Source organism: Poecile atricapillus, chromosome 1, assembly GCF_030490865.1.
Source record: "Poecile atricapillus isolate bPoeAtr1 chromosome 1, bPoeAtr1.hap1, whole genome shotgun sequence".
NCBI lineage: Eukaryota > Metazoa > Chordata > Aves > Passeriformes > Paridae > Poecile > Poecile atricapillus.
Window position 1 is genome coordinate 148,193,637 of NC_081249.1, and position 23,960 is coordinate 148,217,596.

The window sequence follows — 23,960 nt, forward strand, 5'->3', positions numbered from 1 at the left end:
TGTGAGTCAAAAAGGGGAAAGCCTTCTGTCCTATTATCCACCTTGGAAATTGCCTGGGAAACCATCACATTGATGGATTGGGTATGGCACCATTCCAGAGAATTAAATTCACAACTGAAAATTAATCTTCAAAATAGTTACTAGTTCCTGCTGGTGTTTAGAAGGAAAGTGTACCTTCATTCTAGCATCCCAGAGTTCTTGTATGCACTATTATTTCAAATAATTTGGACATTTTGGGGAATATGGACACCTATTTTATTAACTGGTTTTAGTTATATGCACTGGCAGTTGTCTTCCGTACAGATTGAAATTTTCATTTTAGGGCAACAGATTGTATCTTGAAATGAACACAGTCAAGAGTTTAACACATGGTCCTACCCTGTTCCCCTACGGTCCATCAGGGATTTATCTGTAAAGCCCAAGGGGCCAAAGGCCAAACTTAAAGAAGCATGTTACATTATCTTTTATTTGTTTCATGTTGCAACATTTGTTGCACAAGCATGAAGGTATAAACAGCATGATGCTTCCTTATCAGTGACCTGTCTCCTGCAAGATTTATCCAGAGGGCAGAAGTAGGCTCCCCAGCATCATCACTGACTGATTTCACAGCTTCTGGATTACTCTATCAGTAAGCCTTCTGAGAACAGTCTGGGCAGGGAGCAAAAGCCTTTGCTTACATTCCTTCTTCACTAACAAGGAAATAACTCAAGCTAATATAAGTATCAAGATTGCTTGCTGTAAATACACCCATGCATCCATCTATCTATCTATCTATCTATCTATCTATCTATCTATCTATCTATCTATCTATCTATCTATCTATCTATCTATCTATCTATCTACCTACCTACCTACCTACCTATCTATTTATCATACACAGGGCCTTAAGCCTAGAACCACAGGGAACCTACTGGTGGAAACTTAGTCAGAGATGCTCAGAAAATCAGGTCTATCTGCCAGCTTATGGCTGCAACTTCTCCAAGCTTTTTGTGCCTAAGTGCTTAAAGTTCAAAAACTATGGTCTATCAACTGTAGTTACTTGGAATTTCTGACTCAGTCTTTGGCCATGGAGTGAAATACAAGTCTTACTGTTGGGTCATTAGTTTGGCCTAAGCCAAGAAACCGACTGGCTGTAGGAGAAACGTTTACCTTTAGATCACTGGTTTGCATCCAGGACAGGTCAGTAGTAGATGAATGTCATAACCATCAGAGAGTTGTTTACAGTCTGATGGAAAATGAATTTGTCAGCTTACCAGTTTCACTGCATATTGTAGGATCTACATCATCAGTGACCTTCACAACAACTTTAGAAATTCAGGAAAGGACTACATGAGAGCCTGAGATTCCATGCTGAGTGATGGGATGTGGAGTCTCCAGATCAAAGCTGAAATACACAGATAAGCCAGTAGAACAGCTTGTGTCACCACTGCTTGTGTTCAACAGTCCAAGGACAAGAGGAAGGAGACTACAGTTTGCAGAGAGCTCAGCTTAGTGCCTTAAAGTAATACTAAAATCTATTAAAAAGTACAGTCTGTTTTTAGCAAATATTTTCCTAACTACGGATGTAAGCAGAAGGCACAGTTGTTTCTGTCAATACCCTGAAAGCACCAAAATCCTTTTCATCTAGCCTATATTAGGTGCTAGGAAAACGTTAATATTGACCATGAGGTGTGATTTAAAAGAGTCTCTTTAAACACACCTTGGTTACATCTGGTTGGTTACAGTAAGTTCATCACTGATGTTACGCCCAGTTACTTTTTCAAGGAATGTCAACATTTGAAGGCTGTAACTTACTGGCAGCTAAGTGTTATCCTGGGATTAGTATGAGAGGAGAGAAGTGGGCTGTGAGTTACAGGGAAATGTGTACTGCAAGAGATTTGGCAGGCCAGAGCTCTCATTAGGCCAAAATAAGGGATGTCCTAGGTCTGTACATTCTATTAATCACTACCTGGGGGTTACCAACAAAAGTAGTTTTTCCATTAAAAAATTCATTGTTTGTTTCAAGAGGAAAAGAATTATCCTATTTGCAGAGTTCAGCCTTGGGGGAAAAAAACACCAGAATTTCTTCAAATTCTCTTCAAAAAATTCTAAAATCAGACAGAAGGCTTCAGAAGAGAAAATGTTTTTCTACTCCTGCCTTCAAGCAGCACTATTCCATCTCAAAAATTATTAAGTATTTACAAACTTGAGTTGACAGAAAAGATAATCTTCAAGCCACCAGCACATTAACAGCATCAAAGTAAGTAGATCTATAATTAGGGAATTAGCTATTAGGAAAATTAAGATCCCTGTCTTTTGAAAGAGTCCCAGTTAATAGCTCCAGTACATATTAGAGACTCATCAAAATGTGCAACCTTGTGTACAAATTAATAAATAGGTGTAACAAACATAGCACAGCAAAGAAGAGCATATATAGAAAATAACAGTAATAAAGAAAAGTACAGAACAGACAAAAATGTAGCATCATAAGCTCCAAGAATATTTCCAGCTGGAAGGGACCTCAAGTCTCTCATCCTACCTCCTGGGACAGCTATCAGACCAGCTTACTCAAGCCTTTACCCATCCAGAATTTAAAAGCACTTATGATAGAGACAGTACAACTGCTCTGTGCAGTCTGTAGTGTTCAGAGTGTAAATGGAAAGAAAGAAACAGGCAGTGTAAAAAATGCAGAAGGAAACACAAAAGAACCTCAAAGTGATACTAGAATTGGCACAGAAAGAAAATAAAAGGGTAAGGGAAGAAAGTGCTGTTATTTTAAAACGAAGAAAACAAGTACAGGAAAACATATTTTTTAGTACTTCAATTTATCCAGAAGCCTAATGTGAAGGGTCTGATTCTTTAATCCTTGATTTCGTAAAATAAAACAACAATCCAAAACCAAACCAGAACAGAAAATCTTTATGCCCTTTAAGGTATCTCAGCACAGACTCCAGAACCTGAGACACCTCAAATCACCAGCTGCTTTCAAAAAGGCATGCTGCAGCAACCCTGCTGAGCTGTTTTTGACACATTTCTGCCAAAACATGGAGGATAAACAATGAATGACACTATTTTGTATGTTGAACTTTTTAGTTCCAACAGATACAAAGCTGATCGAGAGCCCTGCAACTAAACACATCTACTATAAGACTGTTTTAATGTTTCCCATTTCAAGGAACTGGGGAATGGCAGGAAAGCATGGCAGGGCCATTTTCAGGGCTGGTAAACTGGGAGATTTAGGTAAACATTTTAAGTTTTGTTTCCTGGCCTATTTGTTCTGTTATCACAATTCTGATCACAGAACCTTCAAGCGCAGGACAGCTTTAATGCTGGAAATAGGGAAGAGGAAGAATACTTGTTATCAACTGTTGCCACTACATGGTCAAACCACATGGAGACAAAAATGGAAGAACAAAATTATCACTACTTGGTTTATTAGCTGGTAGTAATGAGACACTCAGGGCTATTACAGCTCAGACACTGGAGGCACAAGGCCCTGCCTGGAAGAGTTTATACTGACCACAACCAGTCAGGGCATCACAGGATTTTATGAGACTAAGGGGCAAAAAATACTTTCTGTTCAGACCCTCCTACCTTTTTTTACTTATGTGACTTGGTATTGCTAGGTCTTGATGTCTTGATTTAATGTTTTAAAGAACTGTGTGTCAACAAGAGTGTGACTGCCCCAATGACTGAATCAATATGGAATTGTGTCCATGGAGATGGAGAAGGAGACTGGAAAGGCAGCAGAGGCAGCCAATGAGACAAATAAAAAGCTTTCTTCTGAGGTTAACTATGAGGGAGTGCATGCCATATTATGTTTTGATGATCGCCATGCTCACTCCACAGCAGACAAGCCCACCAAGATAACATTAAAATCTATGCCTGTCCTCTTCTCAAGGTTCAGACAATAATACCAAAGGTAGCAAGATTATTTTAGCATTCAAAGTAAGTAATCAGGTGATGACAGGAAGCCACATCTGAGCGTCTGAACTAAGAAAACGCCACAGAGCTTCAAGTGCCCATGACGCAGTCTTTTCCAACTGAGTGTAAATAGGACATGTCACCTCACCCAACACCTCGGACCACAATGTTTTGAAGGTAGCAAAGGAGGAAACCACACTGCAAAGAGGAAGCAACAAATGCAGTTTTAAAAAGCTTGCAGGTTTAAACCAGCTCTATCATAACCAGAAACAGCTATTAAATTCTGAAGTAATAACACATCATTAAACTGCTGGAAGTGGACAGCAATCTCTCAAACATTTTCAATGGCACCATTGAGTGTAGGAATTGCTCACCACTATCTGCAAGGCAATCACTGGCAAGGTATTGTTTATCAGAGCAATTAGAATACGGCACACCACTACCAAAGGTACCTGTGCAAAATGCAAGACAAGCACCACGTAATTTCATATGGAACTAAGAAGCGGGGCTGACTGGGAAACTGACTTTTTTTTTGTTTTATTTTTCACTGGTTTAGCAAAAGTAAAACCCTGAAAGTTCTGTTTAGTTTGAAGGGTGCAAGAATAGTGAGAGAGAGAAAAAAAAAAAAGACACATACAATAACCCAGATGTTATTTTGTGTAACATGTCTTTAGCTATGATCAAGAACCTCTGCCTTGTCTCCTTTTTGTGTTCAAGATTTTTATTTTACAAGCAAAAACACATTTCCACAGAACATGTTACTTCTGATAAAACACATTTTTGTTTTCAGTCATATCACAGTTGTCACAAAAATTTTCAGCACAATCAAAGTAAGTATTTTATCATGTTGAAATTTGCTGAAAATCCACTGTTTTACAGACACAGAAAGTTGCAATCTTTATTTATTTGTTTAAAATGCTTTTGATTCAAAACTGCACTATACCAAAATGCAGATGACCTTCTACCACCTTAGAAAAAAACACCAAATCCTGGGCTGAAGCTATAATAAAGTCCAAGTTGCCCTGTATTGCATGGGCACATATTACATACCACTGAACTGGCCTTCAATGACTATTCAGCCTACAGGACACAAATACTTTGTTAGAACAAGGGAGGAAAACAAGTTATCCCTAAGGAAAATCCACAGCTCATTAAAATAAGTTTTCCAAGACCTTTACACTGTCAGAATGGCACTAAAGTGATAGAACCTGCTCTCACCCACAGGATCTTCTCATCCAGGCACTTCATTTGAACAGAAGGCAGGTTCATCTCAGGATATAGCTACACGGTGTGTGGTAAATACTAGAAAGATTATGCTGTGCTGACCTCTCTGCCTCTGTGACTCATCTGCTGCTGAAACCCTCTGGATCCCAACAGTTCATTTCATGCTTGTTCACATGACCATCACAACGCTGACTAAGAGGCAGATGCACCCTCAGGAAAAGCAGAACTGGGCAGTTTTGGACAGTAAGCCAAGACAAGGACTTGGCCAAAAGCCATTAAGGACTTGACATGTTGATCCCATGCTGTTCAGAGTTACCTCATACTAACCTGGAGGAAAATAATGTTACCAGTCTTTGCTAGTTTGCATGATTCTGGTGCACAGTTAAAAGAGCAAACTAAAGGCTCCATGAGGTTTCTGTCATTTTAAGCTGAACTCACTGTGAACTCTTCCTCTTGAGATTCAGATTCGGTCACTGACAGGCACTCTATTAGCTTGAAGCCTAAACTTCATTCCTTCCAAACATTAACAAGGAAAGATTTACAGACTTCTAAAGCTCAAAAAGCCCCTGCAGGCCCATCTTCTCAGTCACTCATCCTTCACTGGGTAGCAGTTTTCAGTGGGTAGCATAACTGTCAAACATGACAGGCCTTGTTTCAAGTTCTAAGACAAAATATCAGCATTATCAGTTTGAAGTTAAAACAGAGGGGACAGCAAGGGAAAAGTGAGTTGGATGGTATTTATGAAAGATCATTCAGCATCAGATGCTGATGATGACTGGACCCAGGAATTTGGTACTTACTGCCACTGAGAGATGACTGTAGGCCAAAGGGAGACAAAATGTCGTATTTCATAGCATAAACAACAGCAAATGGAAGACATGGCAGCTCAGGCTTGAGCACAAATGAGCTTGTCAAATCCCATCAGCCAGGATTTGAGCTGTTACCCTGCTGAAATACCTACTGTTGTTTCTTGTGATTAAGTATTACCTGAGCTCAGTAACCACAAGTCAGGCAACTGGCATTACAGCTTATTATCCCTCCTACTGATTATTATACCTCCTACTGATCTTTGGAAGTGGTATGTATTTCCTGACTCACATAAAAACACACAAGAGAAATAATTTAATATTTTTGATTAAGAAGCAAGTTCCCATTAATGAATAATTTGGCACAGCAGTGTAAGACAACCAAAAGAGCTGGTGTTGATCCTCCTCTAACTGTATTATTGTTCTGTTCCAAACTTGCCTGCTCTGGTTCCCTGTGAGAATGTCCCTGCTCTGGCTGTGGCTTGATGACCAGCAATTGGCTTAGATTCTTCTGTGTCCAGGATGGCTTTGAGCACTGCTGGACAGAATGGCAAAAAACTGGATGGAATCAGATATTTTAAGAACTCAAGAATTTATTTATTTTGTGTGTAAGACATCAAAATTTTTCTACCATTCCTTCAAAGCTACAGAAGTATAGCTGTTGAAGCCTGAAACTGTAGTTCCATACCCTTTTGCTTTTAAATTAAACAAATGATCTCAGTTTTTGGAGCAGCTTTTGATTCCAGGGAAACTATGCCATTAAGAGAGTGCCAAAAACACATCTAATTGATGCGTGTCCCAAGAACAGCTCAAAAGAGGGCAGACATACCACATATAGATTTCAAGGAAATTACTGAAAAGCCACAGAGCTTCAACAGAATGTGATATGTGAAACATAGCATATGAAAGACTCACTATCAAAAGGGTAAATTCAGTTCAGGAGATATTAATCTGATTACCTAAGAGGTACTATGAATTGGATATGCTCCTTTGTGCACCAAATCCAACCTGGACAGATGGAGGAGACTTCATGCTCCATTTTCTGATGTGTAATTAGTGTGGGATGATCAAGTTACAGACACAAAGTTTCAAATATTTTTTTCTTTTTTACAGCACATGTACAATGACCAGTAACATCAGATTTTCTGACCATTTAGTTGAATGACTTACACAGTCCATAACTTGGCTTTGCTGTTCTCATTTTCAGTATAATGACTTCTATGCACCTGCCTGACAGAAAATCAGTCCAGCAACATCTTATAACAAAGCACTCCACATAAAGCCCTGAAATTCAACTTGTGCAGACTGAATTCCAGGCTAATTGTATGCAATGGAGGTTTTAATCCAAACGATAGGCAATTTTACGATTTTTCTGCACCATATCCTCCGCTTTCCTTCTTGCCATCATTGGCAATTTTCAGGATCTGTTGACAAAACTGTAAGTAAAAATAAATCATGTGTTGCAGGCTCCTCCCCTTGTTGGATTTACAGAACAATGCCACTGTCAAACTTCCATGCCTGTAAATCATCAAGTCACTGGCCTTGCACTATCAGTTAGCTATTACGTTAGCATTTTCCATTATGGTAATGAATGCTTTCAAAAAAACAAATTTGAAATCTATTTTTGATTTTGTTTATAAACTCCACTTAAAATTGCAACAGAACAAGGCTTAAAAATTAGATGTCTAATTAGGACATCCGTAACTTGTCATTTTATGCTAAAAAGGCTGTTTGCATGGCTCATCAAGCCCTCAACCTTTGCAGGCTACACCAGCCATCACACAAGGCTACCTTCTGTTCATTTCTCCATCAGCATCCTACATCTGTAAGACTGTGCTCATACGTACAGGTATATGAGTAACAGAATTAGTTTTACAAAATATAGGGGAAGGCTTAGCCCATCTCCACTAGCACTGCCCTATATAGCTTCTAATTACTTTGAACATAACGTTTAATTATTTCAGCAGAGAGAGACAGACATCAGTCCTTTTGTTAAGGCAAGGAGTACTCAGGGAGAAGGGTTTTGGAAAGGGTGGCTTGTGGCAGAAGTTGCAGCTGGTACCCATCCAGCAGCCGTGGCCAGTCAGCCGCGCCACGAGGGCGCCGGGGCTCGCTGCCAGCCAACTGACGGGGAAGCAAGGCGGAGAGGCGAGTTCATGAAGAAAGACTGTGGCAGCGTGGGAGGACCACGACCTTTTGATCTCTGAGATATTCCTGATGTACCAAAGTGACATGTCAGCTCTAATAAGCTGCTCTCTCAGACTGGTGGCAGGGGCCGACAAATTACTGTGAGATCTGAAGGCATTTGTTGTGATGATCCTGGCCTGGATGGGGCGTAACCGCGCTCCCCCAGCAGGACTATCTGACAGTCTACTCCAACAATTCCCAACCCAGGGGTTGTAACCTCCAGCAGGGTCACAGCGCACAGAGTGGGGTCGCGAGCCTGACAGAGATGTGATTGTTTATGTTAGTCTTTAGGGTCGCAAGCTTGGCTGGGGTGAGTTCACCACCAAAAACAGAGGCACAAACCCAAACCATTTGGGAACAGCTGGCCTAACAGATTTTGCGCTCAGAAACAACTTCCGGATATTCAGCTAAAACGTGCCCAAACTACTGCCTTGCATATCCATGTGCCAGCCTGAAACAAGAACTCCCCTGCCAGGTATCAGACTGGCTCAAATTACTCCTAAAGAATCATGGCTGCATACTCAGTAGTAGCATCTGGTTTGCTTTCTTTGTGACAAATTTTCCATTGTTAACAGTGCAGCTACTCATATTTGAGCCACTGTCTTTTTTACCCTTCCTGGCCCTACTTAGGCATCAGCTCATGCAGGAATATTCTGTAGGTCACCTGAGGGACTGGAGCAATAGAAGGACATTTTAGGAGAGTAGACATTAGTGAAAACACAACCTTCCTTTAGTTAAATTCTGGGCATTTCCTCTTTCTACCATTTCTTCACCCATCTTCCTGTACTGCACTGTGACCACTTGGGTTGCTCTCCTCTGAATGCTTTTTATTATTTTTAGTGTAACTGATATTATGAGAAGACTAGTAGAGTCCAGACTAGATTAATTTTGTTCATGTAAAACATGCAAAATCTGCTCATGCTCTCTATTTTAATTAAATTAAGAAATAATGCACTCACTGTGTACTATCTTTTATTGTTGTGTTATGTTTGGGTTTCAATGTAATATTTTAGGAGAAGACTGTCACTGGGAAGAAGTTAATTCACATGACAGAGCACACAGCTTCAACCTCCAAAAAAGGCTAACAGGTTATAAACTCCCATAATTTAAGACAATAAATCATTATTGCAATAATAAAGCAGGAAATAGACACAAGTTAAGCAGAAACACCAATGTGCTCTTTTTACGATTAAGGGGAATCATCAATCATAGAAACTGCCTGAGATTAACAAGGAGCTACTTTTTTTCAAACATCCTGCAGTAAACCCAGAGGAAACCCAGCTGGAACTGCAAGTAGAATATAGGCATGACCCTCTAAAATCATCCTCTGTCCCCTCACCCTTGCAATACCCTTTTGGGTATAGCATTTGTACCTTGAGTCACTCTTAACTGCTTCAAGTTCTGCAGATGAGACATACCTTTATGTAATGCCACAAGCCAAATGTAATTCCCATTTAATTGGTCATTGTGCACAGGGGCAAGTGGTGTTTAGCTCTTTCTTACCATTGAACTCATTTTTTTACAATGTAATTTGAAAGATAAGTTCCATCAACACTGAGGTGCAATGTGTAGGACTGCAGAAGGAATTCGAAACAAGCCAGGTCTCCTGTTTCTGATTTAAACCACTGATTTGCAGGGCCTCAGTAAAAAGTTCTATATTCACCCATACTGAAATATGAGTTAATCTTACTTTTAAACATTTTTAGGGCATAAGGAAATGACCAACTGCAAATTCTTACAATACTTTACAGCTACATGCCATCAGCTGAAACTCAGTGACTGACCCATGCATGGGTCTCTCAAGCTTAGTGCAGTTACGGGAACACAGGAGTAAACTGATGTGTGCAGCAGGATTCATGGAAATCCATTCTACTTTACACTGGAAGGTGTAGCACGTACTCAGTTGCACTTTTTCTCAGTGGAGGTAAGATACCTAGCAGCTGAGAGGCAGCAACTTCTAGCCACTCAACTATGACTGTAATCACTTCTGTTATTGTGCTTCTCATTATATAGACAAATGATTCCCAGCAAATGTACCTGAAGGGTTTTTGGATTACAAATCATTGATTAATTATTTTAGGTCACATCATGTCTTCAGAAAGAAACCACAACAAAGCAGTAAAACTGCATGTTCTCATCGTGGCAATTAGGATATCCGGAATGGAGATTCTCTTAAATTGATACACGGAGGTCTTTGAATGCTCCTGCTGACAGTTTTCAACCTTTCTGTAGTCTAGATCAAGTGATTATGCCTATGTCATTCAACCTGGAACTTCCACAGACACATACAGTCTCTGCAGCACTGTTTTACCAAAAGATCTATCTTTTGATTAAAAAGCCGTTAAAATTTGGCTGGCTGTTATTACGTCACTACTTCCCACTTGGTGAAATATGGCATCAAAATTAGTACAGGCGAACATGACAACTGTTATCATGAAATCTAACTGCTCCACACACCACCACAACCCTGCCTCCTGCAGAAATAATCACGGTATCATTTCCCCTAATGGTTAATATAATTTGTTCCAGGCCCTGTAATGATGGTGCACTTCCTTGTGCTGTTCTCTACAACCAGAAGGGCTTTTTTCCTTCCACAGAGTTACAAGAAATGTGAACGTAGAGCAAACACAAGAATAAAATCCTATTTTGAGAAGGCATGTTTTTCCCCACAACATGTATTAATGAGTTTTATCAAGGTTGCTCCTCTTTCTGGGGCCCTCTGTTTACCTATCCTGGAGTGAATGTAATATGCTGTCTTCCAGCAGGTTAAGGAACATGAGCTCCTTCTCACCTTTGAGAGTATGTAAAGCTAACAATCTTTTTCATGAAAACTGGAGAAGTAACTCAAAAACAGAACAGACTGAAGGAATAAAAAGCTTCTCACAGAATTGTTAGCTGGTGAAGAGGATTACAGGGTCTCTGCTGGAGCAGATTCTTAAAATGCAGCTGAGACATGAAGTCCAGCAGCAAAATAAAGAATTAAAAAGAACCAACTCCAGCTGTTTCATTACTGAGCTCACATTAACCAGAACCAGTGACTTAAGCAATTCTATCAACTCTGACACTGAAGTCAGAGATGCCCAAGGCTCAGACTTGGAGGCAAAATCCTGTGGCTCACTAAGCTTTCCTGTCCCATCATGTCAGGGTTCCTGGTGCTGGGCCTAAATGCTGATCAAACCATCAGGTGAGAATAGTAATTCATATCAAAGCAAACACAGAGGCAAATCTCACTATGCTTCCCTATATCCTCATGACTGTAGCAAAAGCTATACTGTAGCACTTCCCTATCTCCATAAACCAAGAAGAGAACTGCATTAGAGAACCCACAGAATGGGTAAGGCTGGAAGGGTCCACAGTAGATCATCTGATCTAATCTCTAGGATGACCCTGCTTGACCCTGCTCAAGCAGGGTCATCCTAGAGCACATGGCACAGGACTGCATCCAGATGCTTCTTGAACATCTCCAGTGAGGGAGACTCCATAATCTCTCTGGGCAATTTGTTCCAGCGCATACTCACTCACACAGTAAAGAAGTTCTTCCTCAAATTCAGGTGCAACTTTCTGTGAATCAGTTTCTTTCCACTGCCTCTTGTCCTGTTATTTGGCACCACCAAGAAGAGCCTGGATCCATCCTCTTGGTACTCTCCCTTCCGATATTTATATACACTGATATGGGTCCCTCTTTACCTTTACAGGAATGTGCTTTCATTTTTAGGGTCCACACCTTCACGCTAGTCTCAGCTGGGAAATTTACTCTCCAGTATGCATAGACATGGCCTAATCATTGGAATTCACCTTCCAAACAATCTGGAAATACCATCTGTGTTATTTGAACTCATTCCCTTTTGGTGTATTCAAAATTTACCAGGTTTCACAGGATCCATATAAGGGGTCATAATCAAAAGACCTTTCTTACACCATGCCAGAAGGTTCTTGAGTTTCAACATGCTAGTAACCTCCATAAAGATTATACCACAATGGTAAAAAAATAAAGGGGGTTTAGTAACTATTCTCAAATACTTGGGTCTCAGAAAATCAGAGTGAATTCATATTAAAATTATATTATATCAATTTATGAACTGTCCTATTAAAAAATGTATTGTAACTAATTAGCTCCTCTTTCAATCAAAATTATGTAAACCAGACTGCAATCAGTTTACAGAGCATTCAGCTAAAATACTAAAGGCTTAAAACATGCCAAACTGTTATCATATTTTCCAATGCATTTAAATTCCTATCATTCTGAGGACATGAAGTATTAGCTTTAAAACTACACGGAGGAAGTGTTTCAGAAACTTGTTTAACAGCTCCTTGATTCATAAGCTCAAGGTTCCTGCAAAACAGGTATGCTTATGCTTCACAGAATATACTTTATTTTTAATTAAGTCACCTGTGGGTCCAACCCTAAGCATTAGGTATACACATAAATCAGTAAATAAACAAGCCTAAACCAACCAACAGCCTCTGATCTCTGGGGGCTCCTCAGTTCACTTGATAATTCCTTCAGTGTTTTCACTCCATTTGGCACCAGGTCTGAAAAAAGGAGATTTGAAGGGAGAGAAGTAATAAACTACAGAACTGATCTTACTGAGGTGAGGAGAAGGTCAATCCATTATTTTCCCCATAGAAGGATCTCAAAATATTAAGAAAAAAAGGTTGCAGAATAAAAATAAAGCCCCAAATTTTTAAAAAAGGTAAACTGAGGCTGGAAGAACAAAAGTTTACCCATAATATGTCAACAGATCAAGGACAAAGCAAGGAAGAGAAGCTGAAGATTCTAGCTTCAAACCTCCTGCTCCTAAAGTAGGATAATCCTGTGGGTGTAAGATATTATGGTAGCTTAGTGTTCTCCAGTCTGCATAACACAAAAGCCTACTTCTGCTCAACAACTTAAAAGAATTCAAGATCAGAGCAACAAAGATGAAAAGGTCAGACTAAACTCATAGCTCACACTGTGCACTAAAAATATACAATGCTATGACAAACCACTTGATGAACACAAATGGCAGAAGACTGAACACTGGCCTCCCCAGATCTAGTGCAAGTTAGAGACAATTTTAAACACAAAGTAATTCTGAATTTTTCAAACAAAGATTTGAAAGTACTAGCTGAGACTGAAGAAGCCCAAGACAGCATTCTTTTTTTTTCGCTTGACACGTTGTGCAGGGTGGGAGGAGGATACTGTTCTTGTTCATACCAACACATCCCTGAACTTTTTCCAAGAAATATGAAGTTTGGCTTTGATGTTTGTGAGAGGAAGTTAGAGCTTGCAGCTGGCAAATACATTAATAGCATAGGCACTGGTAGACTACAAGGGACCTCAAGTAGGTTATCTTGTCCTATCTCTTTGCAGCACACAAATGAAAGCCAAATTTCCCTGTCTACCTAGTGCTGAAATACACGGGCTTAGAAATAGTTTCTAAAGACTTTTTATATTAGGTAAAATATAGTCATGTGAATTTCACAAAAATAGCAAAAATAGTGCAGTCACAGACACAGATAACTTGTTTAAAAAACCCATTAACAGTCATTAAAATATTCCTAGTGTTCATGAAGCCTAATGCAGGTTGAATCCCTTTTTTTTTTTTTAATAAGGTATTATTTTAATTGGGTAAGAGCTATTTTTTATATGGAAATGATAAAGCATTAGTTCTTAGGGTTCTCCTGGGCTTGTCTGACCACCCTCACAATGTGAAATAACTCTAGGCTTCTCCAAGTTGTCTTTGGCTGGAAGAACTAAACAGAGGCAATTCCACAAAGCAAGGATGGAAGTGAAACAACAATGTCCACCATCATCCTCCAGACTATCCCCTCTGACTATGATGACACAGTTTAAGAGATGGCTAAGTAAAAATGGTGAGTTTTTACAAGTAAAAACTGAGTTTGGTTCCTAGGGAAGAAGTGACAGCATTACACATCTGAGGATTTTAGAACTAGAGAAAAATATTATTAGTCCCTAACTCCTTCCGTTGACAATATGACAAGAATGTGAAGGACAAATGAATGCAAGGACTCAGAGTATAAGTAGAGAAATTTTGGCATTTTATTCATCACTTTAATCTGTGGCAAACTATGCAATTTTTGTCATCTGGAAGCAGAATTATGCACAGATCTGGGAATTTAGCTGGACATAACTATTTCCTACAAGAAATACCAACAAACAGTACATTAATTCTTACATTGCTACATAAGTGGTGGGATTTTGCAGCCAGCACTGCTTTTATAAATCCATTAATGTTCTCATAAAAATCTAATGTATTTTTAGGACACAAGTTTTCATGCACTAGATTACAACTTTACAGAAGACAAGCTCTGAGCCTGAAACAGCTTGACAATGTCCTTTCAGCTTGTTCATCAGATTAACTTTCTGTCACACATCAGATGAACAGCTTCCTTGGTTTCTTGCCTAATCTCACACACAACCCAAGCAATTCTCTTCTCAAGCAAAATCAGAAGCAAAACCAAAGGACACTATAACATTTTACTTCTTTCTAATAGCACATTTAATTTGAAACTCTCCTTTCTGCCTCTATCTAAGAAAGATTACCCTTTTAGCAAACCATTTATAGTGAAGGGACTCCGATTTCAGATAGGATTAAAACAACATATTAGACATATACAAACCAAGCAGTCTGAGTTGCCTACAGAACTAATAATGTGTTATGGGTCCTTTCACATCTAGGTCACTGGTTCAAATTCAGCTTTAGTTGGTGATGAGTGACAAGGAACAATGAGGTAAGAACCGAGTTACAAATCTGGCCTCTTATCCCTGACACTGCAACATATGCCCCTTGTGCACTTGGGCTACTACCTAACTACTCTTTCCCGTATATTCTACAATTGTAAACTAAGTATTGTTACTATCATACTAACTCTAGAAGACTAATTAATTTAGGAATCTGAAAGCACAAAAAATTATTAGATGTTTATTGCTGTTTTCAGGCTGTTCAAGAGCTAACATCCAAATACATTAAGGGGGAACTTTCTCAGGACAGGTCAACACTGTGATGTTAAAAGAACCCACCAAAACACACTGTCCACACCTGTGTCTTTTGATGGAAAGATAAGCATGGAAATCAGATGTTGAATGAGCCCAAAATTCCACATTTACTCAGAGACAGACAGCAGGGGTTAAAAGCAATGAAAAATGGAAATCCAGAAGCAGCCATTTTACAAATAACAAAGACATAGGGAGAAAAGCATGTAGTGTGGAGATGTACCGTGTTCTTCCATTACACAACACAGTAAGTAAATGCTATGTCAATGTTAGTCAAGAAAGGAGGGAAGGGAGAAAAGGAAAGGAGTTTATCAGCCCTACATCCCTTGATGAAACTTGAATTTCCAAAGGAGCCTGCACGGCTGATGTCTGTACTGTACTTGTCCTGTGGCAAAACAAACATTTCCATTTTCAACAAGTGTGATGCTGGCACATTTTACTACTTCACATCCTTAATTAAAAACAAGCAATAAAGGAAGGAAACACAGAGCACCAATACATTTTAACTAATTCTTAAGTTAAAAGCTGAAAAGCAGTGGTGGTAGTTTAGGCACAACATGATAGATTCATTAATAACCTGTAACTGCTAGAAAAATCATTTCGCCATGTCTTGTGTAGCCCTGATTCTAGAATACTCTTGAACTACAGCTCATACACAGCACTGAGAATCTTTCATATGTGCTGGGAAATTTAGAAGCATTTCAACTATTTGATGTGTTTTTCTTAAGTATCTTCAAATATTTTAACCACAGGACAAAAATATGTTTTACTGAAAACATATTTTGTTATTACTCCCACTTCAGAGTCAGCTGTGCCTTTCTTTCCAGAGAAAGCTCATCCACAGCAATGCTAAAGGACAAAGAGAAGCACAAATACTTTGATCAAGATAATTTAATAAGACAATGCACAACAACTTTGTGCCAAGAAGGAAATTATATAAAGGTGAAAAATTATGCCTTTATCTTCCAAATTTAGTTACCAAATTTCAAATCTTTCTGCCACAAGGAGGAAGCAGTATTCGAGCCATGTACTTCGGAGATACTTTGGCAATGGGTGGAGCCAATAAAAGCCACAAACACAATTCCAAAATTATTTAATGGGCCATGCTTTGCCAGACTTCTATTGACAAAATTAAGAAGTAAACATATCAATCAGTGTTAAGGCATTGCACTGAAGTTACTTGCTACTCCCTGACATTCTGCTTGAATCTATCTTCAACCTCTTTCTCTTGTCCACTGAAATGAATTGCAGAAATAATGTCAATTTTAACCACTGCTTAGTTCTTTTTGCCACTGAGCTGCAGTTGTGTTAAGTCAGAAAAGCTTGAGACAACTGTGTGTGGTGAACCAGAACACAGAGAAGATGATCAGAACCACTAGAAAATGCAGCAAGGAGACAAAGAGTGGAAATGTCCGTGTTATGCAAAGTGAAAATTCTACATGCAATTATCATGCCTTTGCAAGAAAGATGAGCATTGCTTTGCATCATATATTTGGCTTTATGCATGAACTGAACACTAAATAATAAAGTTTTCTGCATCTGGCCCTCATGAGGGTACTCTGACTATTCTTTGCAAGCGGGAGAAACCTAAATTATTATATTACTTTGTAAACCTTGGTTCAGAATTATCTTTCCTTCTTAGCAGACTATGTCCTCACCCTTACTCAAAAAAGTGCTTTTCTCTAGCTCTGTGCAGAAAACGGAAGCACAAAGATGTAAAGAAATATATGGTATAACAAAATTTCCCATATTACATTCACACAAGGGAGAGATTGCAGTCTGAGGCACTGTACTGTGAAAACCAAACAAGTGTAATGCAAGGAACAGGACCGAGGATCTGCTTTCCTTCCTTTGTGACCAGTTGTTTCTCTTTGTAATCACTGATAAACATTAGATAAGATGAAATTTGCAGACTAGCCTGTGCATTTACTCTTGCAGCAACTTTAGAAGACTGACAAAATAATGCTTGAAATGTATGTGAGTGACAGTAGAATGCTGAGAGACTGACATGACTCAAATATTCATTCCCAGCCTTTAGAAAGTGTCTGATCCTTTTAGCTACTCCATATACTTTCTTTTTAATTAAAAATGGATTTTCAGAGAAACTGGAAAATAATTTTGTTTCAAGACTGTGTTAGGTTAGACTTGATAATTTGACTCTCTCAGCCCCCATATTTCAACAGAAGACTGCATGTTACAGTGTGGATTTGCATCCGTGTAGAGTTGCAGCTCTGACAGAAGGGATTTCTTACCTTCAGACAGGGACAAATCATCAGCTGGAGACACCAGGTCTGCCCGGATCCCAGGGCCACTGCTCAGAGATGTGGTAATCTGATTCGTCAAGATAACCTGCAAACAGACAAGGAGAGGGGGATGGGAATGAATTTTTATAGCCACTGGAAGGCAGAGAGAAGCCCAAGACTGGAATCCTCCAGGCATAGCATCAAGATGACCCTCTATTCTGATCTTCAGCAAATTCAACACTCAGAACACTTTGAACTACCTGCAGAAAGTGAAAGAGACAATTGCAAGAAATGGAGGAAAAGAGATATTGTTAAAAAGATGAAATATTGAACAACAAACAGTGTGTTGATACATACAGGCATCTTAAATAAAACTACTGCTCTGAAGAGCTTCATCTTTTGCTCGTCTTCCATGAACAGCTTGATGCTCCTTACAAAACCCCACCATTTTCTTCATAGGCAAATAGGAAATCTATTTTCTAAGTAATTTCCACACAATTTACACACTTTCTTCCTTTGGCTGAAACACAGTGCCACGGAGCAAGGCGTGGTAGGGGTACATCCCCATTGACCTGAAGCACAGAAGTACTAAATGTTACAGGGCTATCATTACAAAAGGGGATTGTTGAGTGTTTTTCAGGATCACAATATTCTGATAAACAAGATTGTGGTACCCACAGTGTTCTCCTCTGACAGCATGAGCAATATTCATGCTTACAAGAGATGAACAATTTCTTGCACCTTTGAGCACATACTGTTTTACAGTAACAGAAAACATTAAGCAGACACTGCAAACACCACGGAGAGAAGAACACAGCTATAGCTGCAGTTATCTCATAATGCTTTGGATCTCTAAGCAGCTGCACTTTTTGCAATAACAGTTGGTTTCCACTTTGCTGACATAAGCTTCAAAAATTACTTTTTTTTTTTTAAGAACCAAAATTATTCTTCTGCTTGCACTGAGAACAAACTCCAAACAAACTTTCTTCCAAATTCATGGCCTGTCTTCAGCTGTATTTGACACAGAAGAAAGGGAGAAAGGAATCCTACACAATACTTGGCAAATGCAGGATCATGATGCTACTGGTATAAATTAACAGATTACCACTACTAAAAAGGAAGAGGAATTTCTCTGCTCTTCCCTCCACTGCTTGTCCCTCCCTCCCTCTGATCATGGCTTCCTCCTGCTTTCTAACACTTTCAGCAGGAAGACTTGACACATTCTCCCCTTTCTTTTCCCATTGTGAGACCCCACATAAGCTGTATCAGATCAACGAGTTGTAACCAGAGTGGTGGTGCTGCAGGGTATTGTGTCTTCTTCAGGCAGCATGACATCAGGTGCCAGCAGTGTGATGGAGTCTGTGACCTTTACAAGACTCTTACTCCCTGCTCATGCCAGCCCACCCATCTCTGTGCTTGCAAACAGGCATGATGGTGCCTGAGAACTTTATGGACTGTATCAATAGGACTAAATTGAGAAGTGTGTAAGTCAAATCTTCGCTTATTCAGCAGGAGTTCAAGACCTTCAGAACTCCATAGTGATGCCCCTCATGCTCATCTGCTATTGACTCCATGCTCTGAACAAACTTGAGCTAGCTGTGATCACTCTGCACAGCTTAGCCACAGGATGAACCTTTTGGGACTGGGCATTTATGATCACTGCAGTGAACATGGACATGGTAGATAACAGCCTTGCTTGGTCATACACCTCAGCTAAGGTACAACTTGCAATGCTGCTAACAGCAAACACAGGAGAAACACATTACACCCCTCTGTTGTTTCCCCCAGAGCTGCTGTCTGCACCTATAAGCATTCAAAAGCAGACAGCAAAAGGTCTAGTACACACAACTCCTTGCCGCCACTGATGGCTGACATGTTCATAAGATTACAAGGTAAAATAATTCGATTTATTAACAAAGGAAAAAAAGTAATTTTTTCCTTTTTTCTTGCTAGGATACTTATCTTCCATTTTAGTGAGCTAGTTCATCCTTGTGATAGGATGGGCATCAAAAGTGGTTCAAGGCAAATAAAAGGAGTAGGCAGCCAAGAGTCAGTAGTGATAAGGAAGGATGTGAGACCTTTCCTTCTTGAAACCATTCTCACTTTGTTTCCACTTTGTCACAAAAGCCATAGGCTCACACATCCATAGTATCCAGTAGTAGAAAATGTGCTGAAACAGAACACACTAAAAAAATTATATTCACACATACTGGTGAGGTATGAAGTTTTCATTGGCACACTTTGCAATGATCACATTATTAACAAGTATCAAGCTCTCTAAGTGATTCAGTCACCCCAGACTCGTGCCAAGATAATCTTTGTGCTGTGCTGTCACGTATTTTATTATTTATGCACCACATTTTAAAGTAATGTTACCATGCTTAAGGAACATTTTTAATAGAAAAAAATACCAACACACACTATATTTCATATTGCTTTCCTTCAAAGGAAACTAACTTTGAAGGTTTAAAAAAAAATCAAAAGAAAAATGAACAAGAAGAATAATGCAACTGCTTTTTTTTTTTTTTTAAATCTTCCAGATTCCTCCTTAACCAGGAACTCCACAGCACTGTTAACTATAAGACTGAAAATCTTCTTCACCTCTTATGTTTAACTCAAGCTATGCCTCTGAACCTACATTTCAATTCCTGATGTATCCTTCAGTAACTATTCAATACTAACATCCTAGATTCCCTACTACACTGTTTAAAAAAATCAGTTGAAAAAAGGAGAGTCCTACCCAAGTAAATGTTCCTCTCTGACTTGCTCTGAGGATGGGAATTAAGCATATTCTGAGTTCCATGACTTCACTGACAGTTACACATTTGCTTAAATACATATCTAAATACTATCTTGCATAAGCACACTTCCTCTGAGATGAAGTCACATGCATATACAGAATGCTTATTTTGGAATTAATTGAAAATTATTCCCCATTTCTACAAGCCTGAAGAACCAACACAGATGCAGTTCTCCCATAGTTCAGCCACAAGACAAGGCTGTTAGCCAAGCACTAAATTTGGCATCAAATTCCCTGTCACACTTCTGCAGCCTCACCTACTGCAAAATTCTTTCATCAGGTATAGGTATTCCTACTATCACATATACATACACACACACACACACACATATATGCATTTTCACGAATCTTTGTGCAGCTCCCCTAAAACAGATTGAGCCTCACTTTAAGAGTGTGCAGAGTACTCCAAACTCTCACTAGCTCAAGCAAGCTGCGAAAAGAAAAGAGCTGGTCCTTTGCTACAGTTATGGGGAAAAAAGGCACCCAGATTCAGCAAACTCCTCTGAACAGATATATCTGTCTTCAGAACTTCAAACATATGCCCTTACTGGAAAGTGCCAAGTTTTATTTTTCCATGAGTAAAGCTTTGGTCACAAATACTTTGGCAGTGAAAAGTGCCATTTAAAGGAGACCATACATTTTCAGCAGTCACCAGTCCTTACAGGCATTCAACTTGAAGCCCTGAATACTGGTATCACATGACTCCAGTGGTACATTTAAAGGATTTATTAAGTTTCCATCATGAATCTGAAAGACATGCTTATATTCCATTATGCTATCTTTTGAAATGGTTTGACATATTCAGAGAGCTGCAAATAGGTGTTTGAGGGAATGGTTAAACTTGTGTGTGACATGGAGAGAACACACAGGCAGACAAAGGAAATGTGGTGCAAAACAGCTTGGTGAGTTTCTGGTGAGGAATCACATTTATGCATGGACAGCATCAGCTGAGTCTCACACACTGCTTCATACATGTGTGCATAGAATATAATGTTGGTTTTGATGTTAATTATGTTAATTAGTTATGGTTTCTTACAAACCACCAAAAAGAAGGTTTGGATTGGTGTGATAGGTGCCACCCTTGAAAGAAACTACCTGCTAAACAGTGCTTGGAAACAAACTGGGCTGTCATTCCAAGCAGGCTTACTAGGGAGTGCTTTGCACTGAGCTAGCAATAGCACTTCTTCAACTTTTCATTGTAAATCTGCCATTAATTTAACCTGTTTAGAACAGGAGACCTGCCAAGACCTCAGGCTAAGTAGGTAAGGAAAATTTGCCTCTGTTGAGGTTCCTTTGGACAGACACTGGACATTACTTCCAGCCAAGCACAGCTTCCTCTCCAGAGGTTCAAAGCCAGTCATATGTTTATTAACTTCCAACAGAACAATCAACAGTGAAAATATTGCTACATGGCATTTTGATATTATCACATTGAAATACACAGTCTTTTAAAATGTACTTAAAAAACACTCAGTATTTTAAGAGGAGCTCCTATTTCCAACATCAACTAACGGAACAAAATATTTTCACTGCCACTGAGAGTCACAAAAAGCCATTATACCTCTCCACACACAACTGTGTCCTGACACGTGCAACAGGTAAGGAAGATTTGCTATTGCTTTTCTGTTCCTACTCCATGATGAACAAAGAGTGTAGGGCTTCTTCAGTCAGCAACTGTGCCTGAATGGAAAACACTGTCCACTGCTGAAAGAGGGGAAAAAAGGGTCAGCTAGACAGCTCAGTAACACCAGAAACATGCTTCAGTGCAGTCTCCCATGGCATTCAACGAACCACTGCCTTTAAGCTTTCGGCCTATTCCTTTGCAATTGGTTAAGAGAGCTATTTAACAAGTGAAAATTTACAGTCCTCAGCCGTCCAATTCTGACAGAACTACCAACTCTTTGGAAATTCACTCAGATCCTTTCTGGGAAAACTTCTGCTACTTAAAATACTACACAAATGATGGACCACATAATTTCCAAATCTTTTACTTCAATTTTTACTGCAGCATAGATTGTAAAATAACCCCATCTAACCATTAGAAGTGTTATGACAGCAAGGAGAATTAGAAACCACAGAGAGAAACACAAGAAGACAGTGGGACAACTTTTTCAACTTTCTAATGTTAGACATGTTAAAAAACCCCCACAACTCTGATTACTTCCTCACTTTTTATAGGTGCCAATACCTGGAAAAAAAATAGACACAAGGATTTCTCAGGGAAAAGAGTATTCAGGTTCCATACAGATCATTTTTACTTCTAAGATTTAATCCAGAAGTCAACAACAGTGTTAGTTAGTATCCTATTAAAATCTTTATACACTGTTGTGAAAACAGAGTCACTTTCCACTGATTTGATTTCAGGAGATGCTGTTTTTTTCGAAGCATGTTAGAAAAGCAAAAAAAAACATATTTATTGTGCCTAAACTCACAACACCCCCATTTATTTGGAATAGCAAAGTTCCTGCATATGCAGAAAATCCCTGCAGGTCCTGGGAGAGAGTTGGCCTAAGAACCTTGCACGGAAGAATAAGCAAACTATTTTTTGTTTGGTTATTTATACAGTACAATTTTTCAAGTACTCCTCCTGCCCTTCCTAGACCACACTGAAACTACTAAATCTGACTTTGTCGTCCTTGTAAATTCAGTTGAGTAAATAAGCCATTTTCTGTAAACTTGTGGTCTCAGCCTCCTTGTTAGTTTATTGCAAAATTAAAGGGAGCTCAGCACAGAACTATCAATCAGTAACCAGCAAAGGTATAAAGTCTTCTGGAATGTACCAAAAGGCAGAAAACCACACTGTTTCATGAAATGGCTGTTTGTTAAAAGAATGAAGCAGAAATCCCCATTTCGCATGCAACCCCATTTAGGAAAACTCTTATTAAAGGCTTCCTGTTGAGCTGGGAGAACAAGCACAAGAACACTTGCAATAATCCCAAATTACTCCACCCTTATTAGCCCATGAATTTTGTGGTTTTCACTGTGCTCAAGAAACGTCACTAGAGAGCACCAAGTACTAGTGACAAGTCAGTGGGGCTGAGATGATGACTCTGCATGGAGGAGAAGGAAAGGAAGTTTTACTGATCCCCAGCCAATCCTCTGGTCCCTGAGAAGGCAGCTCTCTCCCTCTCCCTGAAGAACAGAGCTTTTCATGAGACATTCAAGTAATGGCTCAAAACAATAAAGGACAGTGCACCAAGCAATACCACAAAATCAGACGGGGCTGGCAGCAACCCTGATAACAGAAAAAGGGAACAGTGAGAAAAATGGGGTGAAAAAAATCAGCCTTCCCCTTGAGAACTTGTTACAGATCCTCAAGACTGGCATCAGTCTGCTCAAGGAAGAATCCTAAATTACCACCATCTGTGACAGTAACAGGGTATTTGTGATTTTCATCTAAGCTACACACTGAACTGGCTTTTTCTTCAACTTCTCTTTCTTTGGGGAGATTTTTATCAGCATCAGTGGCCATTTGCCACAAAAGCTGTCAAAAGTTGTGCAAGACCACAGCAGAACTTCTACTTAATATTCACAAGAAAGAAAATATGCTTAAAAGCATGTTTGGTGAAATAATGGAGTTACAAACAGAAAAAGGAAAGGCCTGAATGCAATACCAAGAGCTCCTAACCAAAACACGAGTTTTCAAGAGAGAATGTCAAGTGCCCACAGCTACAGCAGCACTTGAAGCCAGTTACTGCTCCACAGGGCCTCACCTCGCGGGAGACTGGCTTATAGTGAGAAAAGCCTCTGCACAGTCGAGACAGCTCTGGGCTCCAGGACCAAATTAAACATATTTATAT

At 39.4% G+C, this 23,960-nt stretch overlaps 1 protein-coding gene across 3 annotated transcripts in view; it reads right to left on the reverse strand.

Annotated features, from left to right (window-relative positions):
- RAD51B (RAD51 paralog B) overlaps positions 1 to 23,960 on the reverse strand; it is a 404,600-nt gene that overhangs the window by 198,054 nt on the left and 182,586 nt on the right. For all 3 annotated transcript variants that reach the window (XM_058847115.1, XM_058847122.1, XM_058847131.1), the window contains exon 8: positions 17,370 to 17,466. In XM_058847115.1, the coding sequence (XP_058703098.1) occupies positions 17,370 to 17,466 (97 nt within the window). The remainder of the gene's footprint in view (positions 1 to 17,369; positions 17,467 to 23,960) is intronic.